A 12,801-nucleotide genomic window follows, 5' to 3' on the forward strand; every position below is an offset into this window, starting at 1 on the left:
TCCGATTTTTTGTCCCTATTTTAAATTGCTAGTACCAAAAAAAAAAAAATAATACATTTGAAAAAAAATATTAAAATAATAATAATTGCAAATATAATAAACAAGTAATGTTTGATTCTCTTACTGGTTTGGTCTGTCAAAAAAATGTACCAAAAATGTTGACTTTCAAAGTAAAAGCAGATGCGAATGTCTCATTTGGAAAACAAAAACGACAGAAATCAGACAATAGTTGATGTTGAGGCGAACATTTTGAGGATTTGCGAACATTTTCAGTTTGTCTCCAAACAAAGACTCCATTGTCAAAAAGAAAAGGATCAATGAATTGCGTCATTTATAAGTTGTCGATGAATCGTTGAATGAATGTTTTCACATGTTTTCGCAGCAGGAAGATTCAAAAAGTTCCCAACATTTCTCCACAGCCCAAGAAACGATTCATGAACGCATCCAAGCAGGTTTGCTTGCCCGTGAGGAAAGACCACTTCAGGGCCCCACCGATTGTTTGGCCGCCGATTGTTATCGGCCTTCAAACATCGGCCAAACAATCGAACAATTGGGCCAAACAGACAATTATTTTCCTCTCAAAACATTATCAAAAAAACTCAATTTTCCAACGCTATGAAAGTACCCTGAATGCACCGTTTTGCTTGCGTCGCATTAGCGACTAGCAAGTGTGTAGCGTGTGTTGTTGTGGTTATTGTGTTGCCCTCGAGCGTCCTTTAAGATGTTTCGTGACACCTCAGTCGGAGTTGACCGGAAAACTAAAACACGCAAGGTTAAGGATGACATCCACTCAATATTTAAATACAAAACATGCTTTGTTTTTAAAACATGGCTAGCCTAGTGCTAATGCTAAAAGCAAAGGGAGGATCCCGTTCAAATGCTAACAGGAAGTGAGCATCAACTTTGGGATGTTTTTTCCTTCAAATGATATTTTATTTGAGTTTATTCTTATTCCACTTATTGTTTTAATTTGTCGTTGTCCTTTCAAGTTGTATTTAAAGTTGATATTTGTTTGTTGAGGCGCAAACGCGTCGCGATTGCGAGCGACTTGCGGGCGGCGGAGGAAGTAACAGCTCGCTTTCTCGCTCTCTCGCTTGCTCGCGTCCGTCACCTGCGCGCTCGTCTTGACGCTTTCCAAGCACATTTTCCTCTTTTTCATCATCCAAACAAAAATGGACGAAAGCGTAGCACGACAAAAGTCCAAATCGAGGCTTGCCGTCGTTGAAGCGCTCGTCGTTTTTGTCGTCCAATTAGTTGCCGTTGAATCCGATGAGCTCGGATGTGATTTCCCGAATTTGTCTTTTTGTTCCTCTTTAGGCCGATGTCGCGACGTTCTCGCGCGCAGCGGCTCATCTGAATGCTAATTGGCCGTTTAAAAATCCTCACTTGCGCGCCCGCACCGTGACCTTCGATTAAAGTGCGCTGGGTCCGCCCCTTTTTCTTTTTTGGAGTGTTTGGGGGCGTGTGGCTTGGGGTTAAACGCTCCTTTTGTCATTGAGACAAGTTGAATGGAGAGCGAGCGAGGGACTCCGTGGATGCCCCCCCCCCCCCCCGCCCCCCCGCGGGGACAATGATGGCGCTAGTTAGCATGTGAAAAGGCGTCGGCGCACATGCGGCCCAACGCACGCAGAGGATTACGCCAACAGATCACATCATCCGCTGCTAATCTCTTGATAATCCCGTTAACAAACTCGCGCACTCCATTAAAAGATGCTCGAAAGCGGACGCGCCAGCAGCCAACAAATCAATAGCGCTTTTGGTTTTCTTTTTTTCTTTTTTAAATAACTTTATTCAAAGAGAAGACACAAACAAATTGTCAACACTGCACAAACACGTTATTAATACAAAATAACAAACAAACAAAAAAGACAGGGCGGATATTTAAATGAAAACATTTTTAAAAAGAGCATCACGTTTTCATGGCTTTCTTGTTAATTGATCTCAACCTAGTACGAATGTATTGTTTGGTTTCCGTTTCAAAAACATTCGACGAAGGTTTCGAATGACCAACTTTGGATTTGTGTAAATGAAATTTTGCCAAAATGATGATCAAGTTTATAAAAAAATGTTTTACTATTGCAGAAACCAAACATGTTTCCAGAAAAGACATTTGAGTCAATATGATCAATAATAAGTGTTTATTGGCACACAAAAAAAAAATCATTTCAGTTTCAAACATTTTGTATATTTCAACGGATTAAAACTGACAAACAAAAGAGAGCTTCTTAACGAAAGTCCACTAGCTTAATGCTAATGCTTAATGCTAATGCTAATGCTTAATGCGATGCATCATAGGCAGGCTAACAGAAATTAGCATTGACGTTATGCTAATTGAAAACCTTCAAACAGCTGCGACTTCAGCACACACAAACGAAGCATACAATACGGTGGATAGCAAAAGTCTTCACACCCTCTTGAAATGCCACCTTCGTCTGGGGCCGGGGGGGGCCGGGGGGGGGCTTGCCACATTGACTTAGCGCTCAATGCTGCTTGATTGCTCCGATAAATAGCCAACTTGGAAGCTGATCAATTATTCTAAATTTGCTCGGACGCCGGATCTTCTCCAGGGAATTTTCTCCTGGAGGAAATACGCTTTTTGATGCGCGTGTGCGCGTGTCGTCCGCCTGGACTTTGGGATGTGTCCTATTTGATTAGCGGACATGCAGTCGGAGGAAGAGGAAGATGGGGGGGGGCAAATCTGTCATGACGAGGAAGCGCAATGCATTATTCATAGACTCACCTGGGGGGGGGGGGGGGGTCCTCCTTTTCTCTCTCTAGAACATTGTGGAGAGAACACTTTGACACGAGACGGCCCGAAACAAATACACAATCATTTGCACACGTCACTCACAGATGAATTAATACAACATACCTAAAAAAAAAAAAATCAAAGATAACCATTTCAATTTTAATAATAGGCAAACAAATCATTCTAAAATGATTCAAATAACAAAACCGATCATAAGTACAAAAAGCAACATTTTCACATAGTTACAAAAATATGACAAATTGAAACACATTTTAAAGACGACATTTTTTAATCCAAAAAAACAGAAAATAAATGCACAAAAAAATCTGAAAAGGGACAAAAAGGCAAGAAATAGCAAACGAAAAAATTAGAACATTTTAAGACATTTTATTTAACAAAGCAAACAAATTACTGGTTGGAAATTAAAAAATAAATAAATAAGTAATCAAAATGACTTTTAAAAAAAAAAAGGCCCAAAAGACAAAAAAATGGGAAAATTTAATGAAATGTACATTTAAAAAAAGAAGAAGACTTTTTTAAGGTAAAGAAAAATATATAGTAAAAGACAGAATAAGGTCAAGGACAAAAGAAATGAAAAACACTTTCAAAAAAGTAAAAATAATAATAATAAAATTGAAAGTTAAAGAAAAACATGACAAAAATCAAAGACTAAAAAAAACAATAATAAAATAAGTGATCAATAGGAACTTTTTTTAAGGCAAAATCAACCCAAAAAGAATTGGGGAAATAAATTAAAATGGACATAAAAAGGAAAGCATGGGAACATTTTAAAAGACAATCATTAAACAAAAATAAAATATTGATTTAAAAAAAAAAAGAGGAATAAAAATTCTCCCCCCAAAAAATTGTCAAGAAAGACACAAAAAAAATCACCAAAATAGACAAAGGAAGAAGAACAAATGGGAATGTTGACTATTGTGAGCAATTGTTGTGGAAATCACGATTGCTAAAAGCATTTGTGATGATCCAAAGAAGCGAGCGAGCGAGCGCTGAATTTTGCTGTTGGAAAACATGTTCAGTTTTGCAGGAACAAAAACAAAAAGCAGCTGAGCCGCATTTTTTTTCCGGGATCCGAAAACCGAGTGTGCGCACTGAGGGAAGGTCATGCGTGCACCCCCGCGCCCCTCCCATCGCATCCCCGACTCCGCCCCTTAATAACACACACACACACGTTTGTAAGTGTGTGTCCGCTGATCCGTTAGCGCTCGTGTCCTCCCCGGACGCGCATTTGTTTAATCCGCGGAAATGACGGCGGCGGCGTGTAAACAAGCCGAGTGAGGAATGAAGGCGGCCGCCCGAGCGTGGCGGCGCCGCGACCGTTCATCAGCGAGCCGTCATAAAACACAACGGCCGACGCCGTGATGGCTTCATTCCACACGGCGGGGCTAAAGTCTGAAAAAGTGCGGCCGATTTTTGTCCAAAAAACGCGGCGAGCGGCGAGCGGCGGCGGCTCGTAACTCCGCCGAAGACGCTCATAAAGCCCACGGCCGATAAGTGCTAATGACGGCGCCATTTCACGCGGCATTACGCTAAGGCCACGTCAGAGCTGCGCATTTGCATCCCGGCCGCCATCTTTACCCGCCGGCAGGAATTTATGGAGCGAGGAACAATATCAAGCTTAGCGTTGAGATTTATGGCACAAGGCTGAGAGGCGAGCGTCTCGTTGGCAGTTAGCGGCTCGTGCTAGCTTAAGGTTTCAAGCCAACAAGTGACACCCTGAGCCAACGCCTTGCTGCGGTGGCTGGGATGGATTTGCACCGTCAGCCATAGCGCGAAGGTGCCACCCTTATGCCCAAATTTTGAAGACCTGAATCACACCGACACGCCTTCCCATGAGGTTGAAGGAGGCGCGCTCGCTTATCTTGAAGTCAACCGAGGCGGCTGAAGAGCTTCTCGGTGGCAGGACCTCCAGGATGGAGATGGTCAGTAGCTTTGGTAGCTAGCTAGCCAGGTGGAGAGCTGGCAGGTAGCCAGCTAGCTAGCTAGCTCTCTGAGGCGGGTTCGCTTATCTCTGGTTGAAGTCTCTCAGGTGGCTGAAGAGCTCCTCGGTGGCAGGACCTCCAGGATGGAGATGACGTCATGGTCAGTAGCTTTGGTAGCTAGCTAGCCAGGTAGCTAACAAGTAGCCAGGTGGATAGCTAGCCTTCCAGGTGGCTATCTACCCAGGTGGTTGGCTAGCTAGCTAGTCATTTATTTATTTTTTATTAAAACAAGAAATATTTACAGATCAAAAGTATTCGTAGCATTGCGATATTTGTAATGTTATCAAGATCGCTACTATTGACAATAGGACTGTTTGTCCAACCAATCAGATTTGAGATTTGTCCCGGCAGCGTCAGAGTGGCGGCTCGCCATGACGTCAGCGTTTTGGCATCCTCTGATTGGTTAGTCAGCGCAAAACCCATTTTGGCTCGCAAAACACGTCTGTGGCGAGTCGACTGTTTTATTGCAACTTGTGACGTCTTTGTCACGTTATTGGCTCAATATTGATCATACGTTTTCACACAACAGATTGTTTGTGTTATTGCGCGGCTCGTAAGCGGCGACTTGCGATTTGGCGAGGCGGGACCGGGAAAAAAACGAAACAAGTTTTCCAGCAGCGGCTCCCAAAAAAACCAACAAGCGTATTTTACGGGCGCACTTAATGGGAATAAAGCAGGTGGGCGGATGAGTGCAGATGTGTGCAGATGTGTTTGATCCAAATGGTCATTTTCCTATTTGCTGCCTCATTGAGCTTGATGAACGACGGCCGTCAGCCGCGACGCGTGATGAATGGCGCCGGCGCCGCCGCACGCCGCCGCCGCACGCCCTATTGATTCGCCTTCTTTATTAGTCGCGCAAGCCGCCGGCCCGCTTGGCTGCCCGCGCGGCGTTCCCGCTCGCGCCAGGCCACTTCGGACCAGCAAACCAAATCGGGCCTCGGAAGCGAACGGCGCCGTTTGGAAAATCGCCAAATGACGTCGTTTGGGGACGAGGTTGCAAATAAAAGCCAGCTCGGCCCAAAGTTCTCATTTGTGAAATTCGATTTGGTTGTTTATTTAAATGTAATTACTTAATCACAAAAGAAGACCAAATTCATTTTGGTTTTGTTTGGATTTTAATTCAATTGCAATTAAATTAAAAAAAAAAAATTAATAGCTTATTTTATGTTTTATGTATAAAAATATTTTATTTATAAATTAGTTTACAGTTTTTTAAATCTAATTGTAATTTACTTCATGAAATGAAGATTTAAAATACTTTTTATTATAATATTAATAATTTTACCAGTATTTTTTATTTTACGTTAAATGATTTTCAATAAAATAATGGAGACTTTTGAAGTTAATTTATAATTGACCAATATACAGTACACAAAACATCACAATAAAAAAAATGGAATTGTTCTAATTTATTGGTATGTTCAAATGTTGGTTCTTAATAAAATAAACATTATTTGGGTTTTTTTTGCATTTATGTAATTTAAAAGCACTTAATCTTGTTTTTTGAACAATATTTTTGTATTCTCTGTAAAATAAAATAATTCAAATTTTTAAATTAGAAAAAAAATCAGAAAGTTTATAATTCAATTGTAATGAATTTACCACGTCTAACATAAAAAAAACATTAAAATTTTCATTTTACTAATATTTTTGTACTTTTATGTTAATTTGTTGATTAAATGTATTCATGGTTTTTGTTTATTTATAATGTACTCATTTTTAATTTGACATTTTTTTTAGACAATAAATCAATTCACGTCCGCGTTGGAGCTCCACATGGACTCTCACGGACTTCTTTTTTTTTTTTTTTTTTTTTTTCCTCCCCAGTGGAGTCTTGCGATGTGCTGTCATGCTGACAAAGTGTGTGCGTGCGCGCGCGCGTACACTCGGAGTGGACCTCAGGGTGCCAAACAAGCGCGTTAAGCGTCTCCAGTGGCTCATCACAACATTCATCTTGTCAGGGACACGGAGCCCCCCACGGACCCCTCCTGGACCCACCAGCCTTGTCAAAACAAACGTTTATCTAACCACAAGACAACACGCCTGGGAAGACACAGGAAGTCGGCCATTTTGGTTTGAAATGGCCTTTCTGGCAAATCGGTCAGAATTGCCCCTGGCTTGCGCCTGCGCTGGGCAACACTTTCACATTTGGACCTCAAAAATTGCTCTGCCGTGTCCGTCACAACATGACGTGCAAAAAAAAGTCCTCAAAATCGAACAGGAAGTCAGACATTTTGGTTTGAAGCGGCCATTTTGAATTGGATGCTCGCTGAGCTGAAGTCTCGCCCGATTTGCCGAGCGTGTGAGCTGTTTACATCCCGACACGCTCGACGACCGTGTGCCTGTGCCCCCCCCCCCCCCCCCCAGTCTGCAATTACAAAGCTTGCACGGAGACATAATGAAGCGGTGCGCGGCACTGAGCTGAGAGGTAATTACCCAGCAGCCCCGGCAGTGGCGGCGGCCAGAATGGGAGGAGGAGGAGGAGGAGGAGGAAGATGAATAGCTGGCGTGCAAACGCACTGACCCCCTCCGAGTGTTTCCTTCACCCCCCCCCCGAACCCCCCTCCTCCTCACACACTCGCACTCGCTGCATGCCGGCAAGCTCGGAAAAGATCGTCATGGATGGACACTTCTGTGGACTTGATGAACGTGCACGCGCGCGTGTGTGCGTGCGCGCGTGCCGTCCTTCCCTGCTAGCCGCTAATTGAGCGAGGGCCTTCAGACGCACATTTCTCGCTAATTTCACATTTGCTATTCAGGCGCTCGCCCGAGGAGACGCGTGCCGCCGAACCCGCCTCAGCCCCTCATGCACGCACGCACAACCACCCCCCCCCCCGCCCCCTCCACTTCGCCTCTAAATGACTTGTTTCGTTTGAAAATAAAAACCGTTTGCGCCAACACTCACTACATCAAAATGCACATACACATTTCTAATATGGAGATATTTGTATATATAATCTATATATAAATGAATAATAGTTCTGATTACATTCTCAGAAAGTTGATTGCATTATTCTGTAGATTTCTTTTTATTTTAATATTACAAGTACAGTACTGTATGACTTTGGTAATGTGATGTGAATATATGACTGGATAGCCAATGCGACTTTTGAAGCCTCGCGGCCGCCATCTTGCTCCTCCCAAGAAACGTTTCTCGACATATACGATCATTTACAGTATCCAAATTAGGAGAACATTTGAGACAGTACTTAATAGAAACAGCATGATATATGATGTTTTATTTAATTTTTTAAACAAGAGGACTTAAGACATTTTACACTTGCCTTAAATGCAGGTATAAATGATATGCTTAATGACGTTTACAGGAGGAAACGTGTATGTTGTTTTTTTTATATTAGAAATTATTATTCAACAAAAGATGCCTCTGTCAAATCTAATGTTGGCCTCTCAGTAACTCGGCAATCAAAGAAAAAGTGGCTCTTCAAAGCAGGACATCGAGTACACTTATTTATTTGTTTACTATTTTTTTTTACTTCTTAAAAATTGCGAGCACGCACATATACATATATATTAGGAAGGGGCATTCCAATATCCCAAAGTCATCCAGTTGGCTCTAATCATGACAATTAGCGCAGAATTATCACTGGACTCTGACAGACGTTCCTTGTAATTCTCTTTTATTTCCAACCTGCGCTAATCAGCGGCTCTCATTACAAACGCTAATTAAAGCGCAAATTAGCCAGTAGCGGCACCCAGACGCCCCCCCCCCCCCCCCTTTCGACAGTGAAAGTAACCCCCCACACCCCCCACACTCGATATCAATTAAGTCCAGCAGGCCGAGCGCACCCTGCAAATGCTTGATCGTGACACCTTTTAGTTTGGAAAAGTCGGAACAGGCTAATAATCAACGGCCACCACCTGGTTTGGAGGGGGGGGGGGGGGTGTTCCCCCACCTGACCTTCCATCACGTCAAGATTATTGGCATCACATTCCACTAAGCTTGACATTTCTGGTTTGAAAAAAAAGGCTGTGAATACAGTCTGTACGTGACATTTCGTGTCTTAAGACAGTTGCTCGGAAGATGTGAGGAGCAAGATGGCCGCCTTGTGACTTCAACGGCTTGCACACGAGCATGTATGGCCTCAAACGTCCTCAATGTTCAAACCTTCATAAATTCTATAAAATAGGTACATTACTGTAAAAAAAAAAAAAAAAAAAAAACATGCAAAATTGCACTCACAAAAAAACAGGGAAACAGCGAGACGGCGAAAAGTGAACCGCGTTATAACGAGGGAACACTACAGCCTAAAAAAAACAACATTTTTTCCTCATTAAAGAAAAAAAATCGAGTTGAAATAATTATATAAAGATGATCATTTAAACAGAACGAGAAAAAAAGTCCAAGCATTTTACATCATGTAACATCTTCTCCACTGATACTTAGGCTAAAAACATATAAGACATTTGATTTGTTTGTTTGTTTTAATTGGTCAAAAGTACTTGGTGGTCAAGTTTACTCGTGGTGTCATCATCATGTGATTGCACCACGCAATATAGTAAGCAAGCCATTTGTAAATGAAACACTATTTGGAAGCCTTTCATGCAAATCGTTGTATATTTTCCTATTTCGCAGTTGTGCGCACTGACGCGTCTTTGTTAATGATTTACTCGATCGATTGCACTGTCATCATTTAGTCGCGACTGCCTTCCGACTTCCGCCTTCCGCCTGCTAGCTTAGCTTGGCTCCGGCACGCGACAACAACAATATCTCATTCTGCACAATAAACTTCTACTTCACCAGCCGGACCCATGGCCGACCCAAGAATACGACAGATCAAGATCAAAACCGGCGTTTTGAGGCGGTAAGTTTGCCTAGTAACAAGTTACATCAGGGAACGTGACACCGAGGCAGCTAGCAGGCTAGTTAGCTTAGCAGCGCTAACAGGCTGGCTCGGCGGCGGACCAGGCCCAAGATGCGACAGCGTTTCCCGGCAAAGGCTTTACGACACTCCGGTGCTTTGGCGCAGGCCTGTTGAAGAGTGCGCCGCACTGTTGCGGTCTTCCACAAAATATTTTTATATATATTTTTTAAAACTATTATGTGGCGCTGCCATATATGTTGTTATATTTGTTAGCATCGCTCGTGGCGTTTTGTTAGCATTTGCTGTCCGTTTACTCGTTAGCTCCCGTGTGGCTAACGACAAGCAAACTACTGTGACGATCATACTTGACATTTGTGTTGTACTTTCTGTTTATTGTGTTCTTAATATGCTCGTAAAGATTTGCAACCTTCCTCTGGGACGTTAACGCCTTACTGTCATTGTAAATACAAATGGAACTAAGTAGATTTCTTCAGGCAAATAAGCTGTCATTTTCCTTTATTTACTTCAATTATTTTTGATTTCCAACTTTGTTGATTCCTTGTTAAGAAAAAGAGATTTTTATTTTTTTTATCACTATAACTATACAAATTCAAAGTTCGAAGTAAACACCAACCATTAGTAAGTAAACACTAATCGGGTTAAGAAAATGCTTTTGTAATACATTTTAATGCAAAATTTTAAATGAATCTGATGAGTTGATTAATCGGTTGATTCATCGATAGATTAATCGATTCTAAAAATATTCAATAGTGACAGCATTAGTGGAGTCGCGATCGTTCAAGAGCTGAAAGAAGAAAAAAAAGTTCCAGCAAAGACGTCATCAAATGCAATGTCAAGAATTTGATTCATTTCGTTGGATGTTGTGCTGCTCCTCGTGGTGTGCCAGCCTCGGCCACTAGGGGGCAGATAATAAACACATTGAAGATTGCGTTTGTGCGCAGGCTGGCCAAAGAGGAGGCGTCGTACAAGACGGAGGCCAAACAGCAGGAGGAGAAGATCGAGCAGCTGAAAGCGGACGCCGCCGATACTTACCTCATCAAGCAACACGTATGTTGCATCGCACGTCACGCCCGAGAACACGTGACACTTTGGTGTCGATGAATTGTAAAAAGATTTGATAGTTGACGCCAAGTGACCTTGTCCTCCATTTTGTTGTTCTTGTGGTTTCAATTTCCTCGGCTTTGCGTCCTCACCCGGCGGCCATGTTTGCTGCTAGCATTCAAATTCCTAGCGTGTGCGTGTTTTGTTTGTTGATTGATTCGGGGGCGGAGCGGCGGCACGCTTGGCTGGCGTTACTGGCGAGGTGGCGAGGCCAGACGGATGGCGGTTGGAGATGATGCCGCTCACGCAGGATGGATTACAGCTTGTTGGTTTTTTTTTTTTCATTTTCATGGAATCAATACGTGGCTCAGTGTCATCATCTTTTTTCCCGCCGCTGATGGGATCGTTCCACTGCAGCCGCAGGGCGCCGTGACTTTTCTTCTCCGCCTGGTGGCGCTCTCGCTTTGGCACGCGCCGGCGCTTTTTCAATCACTCGACGGGTTTGAAAAGTTGCTCGCGAGGGAAAATCTCAGCGGGATCAAATGCACACGACGGCGTATAAAACTCAATTTGTTTTAGAGGGCGTGGCAATCTATTCCTTGGGAAGAAATGGTCAGTTTGCAAAAAGGCCTGTGAAAGTCCCAAGAAATGCTCGCCGCGCGCTCCTCGGACGTTCGTGCCGATGCTTTTGGTGGGATTTTGAAAATCTCGTCATGGCTTGAAACGTATCACGTCACTGCCGGTGCCAAAGACGCCTCGCTTTGCAAAGGTCTACACCCCCCCCGCCTATTCCAACCCCATCCGACTTCACGACACTAATTTATACACTGATCGGACGGCGCGTGGCGTCGGCCCAACGCGCTTCGACTCCCGACGTCGCGTTGGCGGTTTTAGGCCTTAAACTGAATTGTCTGCTGTTGTTGTCTTTCAGTTGGCGAGCTTGCAGGAAACCATCATGATGATCCCGGACAGCCGGCGCCGCATGACCGTCGCGCACGCTGACCTCACGCACTTGCTGGTCAGTTGGACGACGTCGAGCGCTGCTGAATGAGCGAGTGAATGCGAGGCCTGATTGTGAAGCGCTTTGGGCGCCGCCTGGTGCCGCTGAAGCCATAAATGCCGTCCATTTAGCATTTAGCATTTAGCTTGCTGTGGCTGCCTTTTTATTTTGACGTTTATTTCTTTGAGGACGTGTTCCCGTTTACCCTCAGAAAACTAAAACATTTATTGAAGTCACTTTCTTTTCCTTTTTTTTTTTTGCACAATTCCTGCTTTCTTTTTCCCGTTCTCACGACAACAACAACTTTTGATTGTTAGTTGTTAAAAGCCGTCAACTTTTGTTGTCGTCCCTGCAGGAAGCGGAAGAGGAATTATCCGAGTCGACCGAGTACCAGGAAGCCAAAAGCGTGTTGGACTCCATCAAGTTGGAGGCGTGACGTGACGTGACGTGACGTGACGTGACGTGACGCGACGCGACGCGACGCGACGCGACGCGACGTGACGTGACGTGACGTGTTTGTTTTCACCGTGAACTTGCCCCAAATCTTCATTCCGTTTTTTTTTTTTTTTTTTTTTGCATACAGAAACCGCTCCACGTTGACCGCCGCTTTTTAAACTCTCCCAATCAATGCAAGTTTAGTTTATATTTGTCTTGTTGTTGTGATGATGTTGTGAACACAAATACATTTTGCAGACCGACTGGAACTCACGTTTGTCTTCTCTTTGGTGTCGCATCACATCCACTTGACTTTGCCATTAACTCCACGCGGATTTAAATGTAAATAATAACTTGGCCATTTGTTTTTCCACACGATTTATCTGACTTCATCACCGATTTTTATGTGACCGTTTTTGTTTTTAGGGTTTTTTTTACAGTACACACGCAATCTCCTTCAGTGTAGTACCACATCGTGCCACAACATGCCAGGCAGCACTGAGCTCTACGGGGGGAATTTCAGCATCATTATGAAGCGGATATTGTTGTATGCTCACTTTTTATGAATTACTGTCACGTGTGTTAATGCTGCAGTTTTTTGTTTTTTTGAATTATCAATGCATTTTCCCATCAGCCCTTCTATGGCATTTTGCTTTAAGCTAGCAGACGTTTTTAAAACTAAATGAAACTATTTGCCAGTTGGATCCGACTCTGTATTAAATCTAAATG

The 12,801-nt window shown here is 43.2% G+C and overlaps 1 protein-coding gene across 1 annotated transcript; it reads left to right on the plus strand.

The window, feature by feature from the left end:
- The first annotated feature begins 9,382 nt into the window (after positions 1-9,382).
- tbca (tubulin cofactor a) lies at positions 9,383-12,341 on the plus strand. The gene is made up of 4 exons (XM_077543151.1): positions 9,383-9,575; positions 10,538-10,643; positions 11,569-11,655; positions 11,993-12,341. Exons 1-4 carry the CDS (start codon positions 9,523-9,525, stop codon positions 12,071-12,073), a joined length of 327 nt encoding a protein of 108 aa, XP_077399277.1. The 5' UTR covers positions 9,383-9,522; the 3' UTR covers positions 12,074-12,341.
- The last annotated feature ends 460 nt before the right edge of the window (positions 12,342-12,801 follow it).

The sequence above is a fragment of the Vanacampus margaritifer genome, chromosome 14, assembly GCF_051991255.1.
Source record: "Vanacampus margaritifer isolate UIUO_Vmar chromosome 14, RoL_Vmar_1.0, whole genome shotgun sequence".
NCBI lineage: Eukaryota > Metazoa > Chordata > Actinopteri > Syngnathiformes > Syngnathidae > Vanacampus > Vanacampus margaritifer.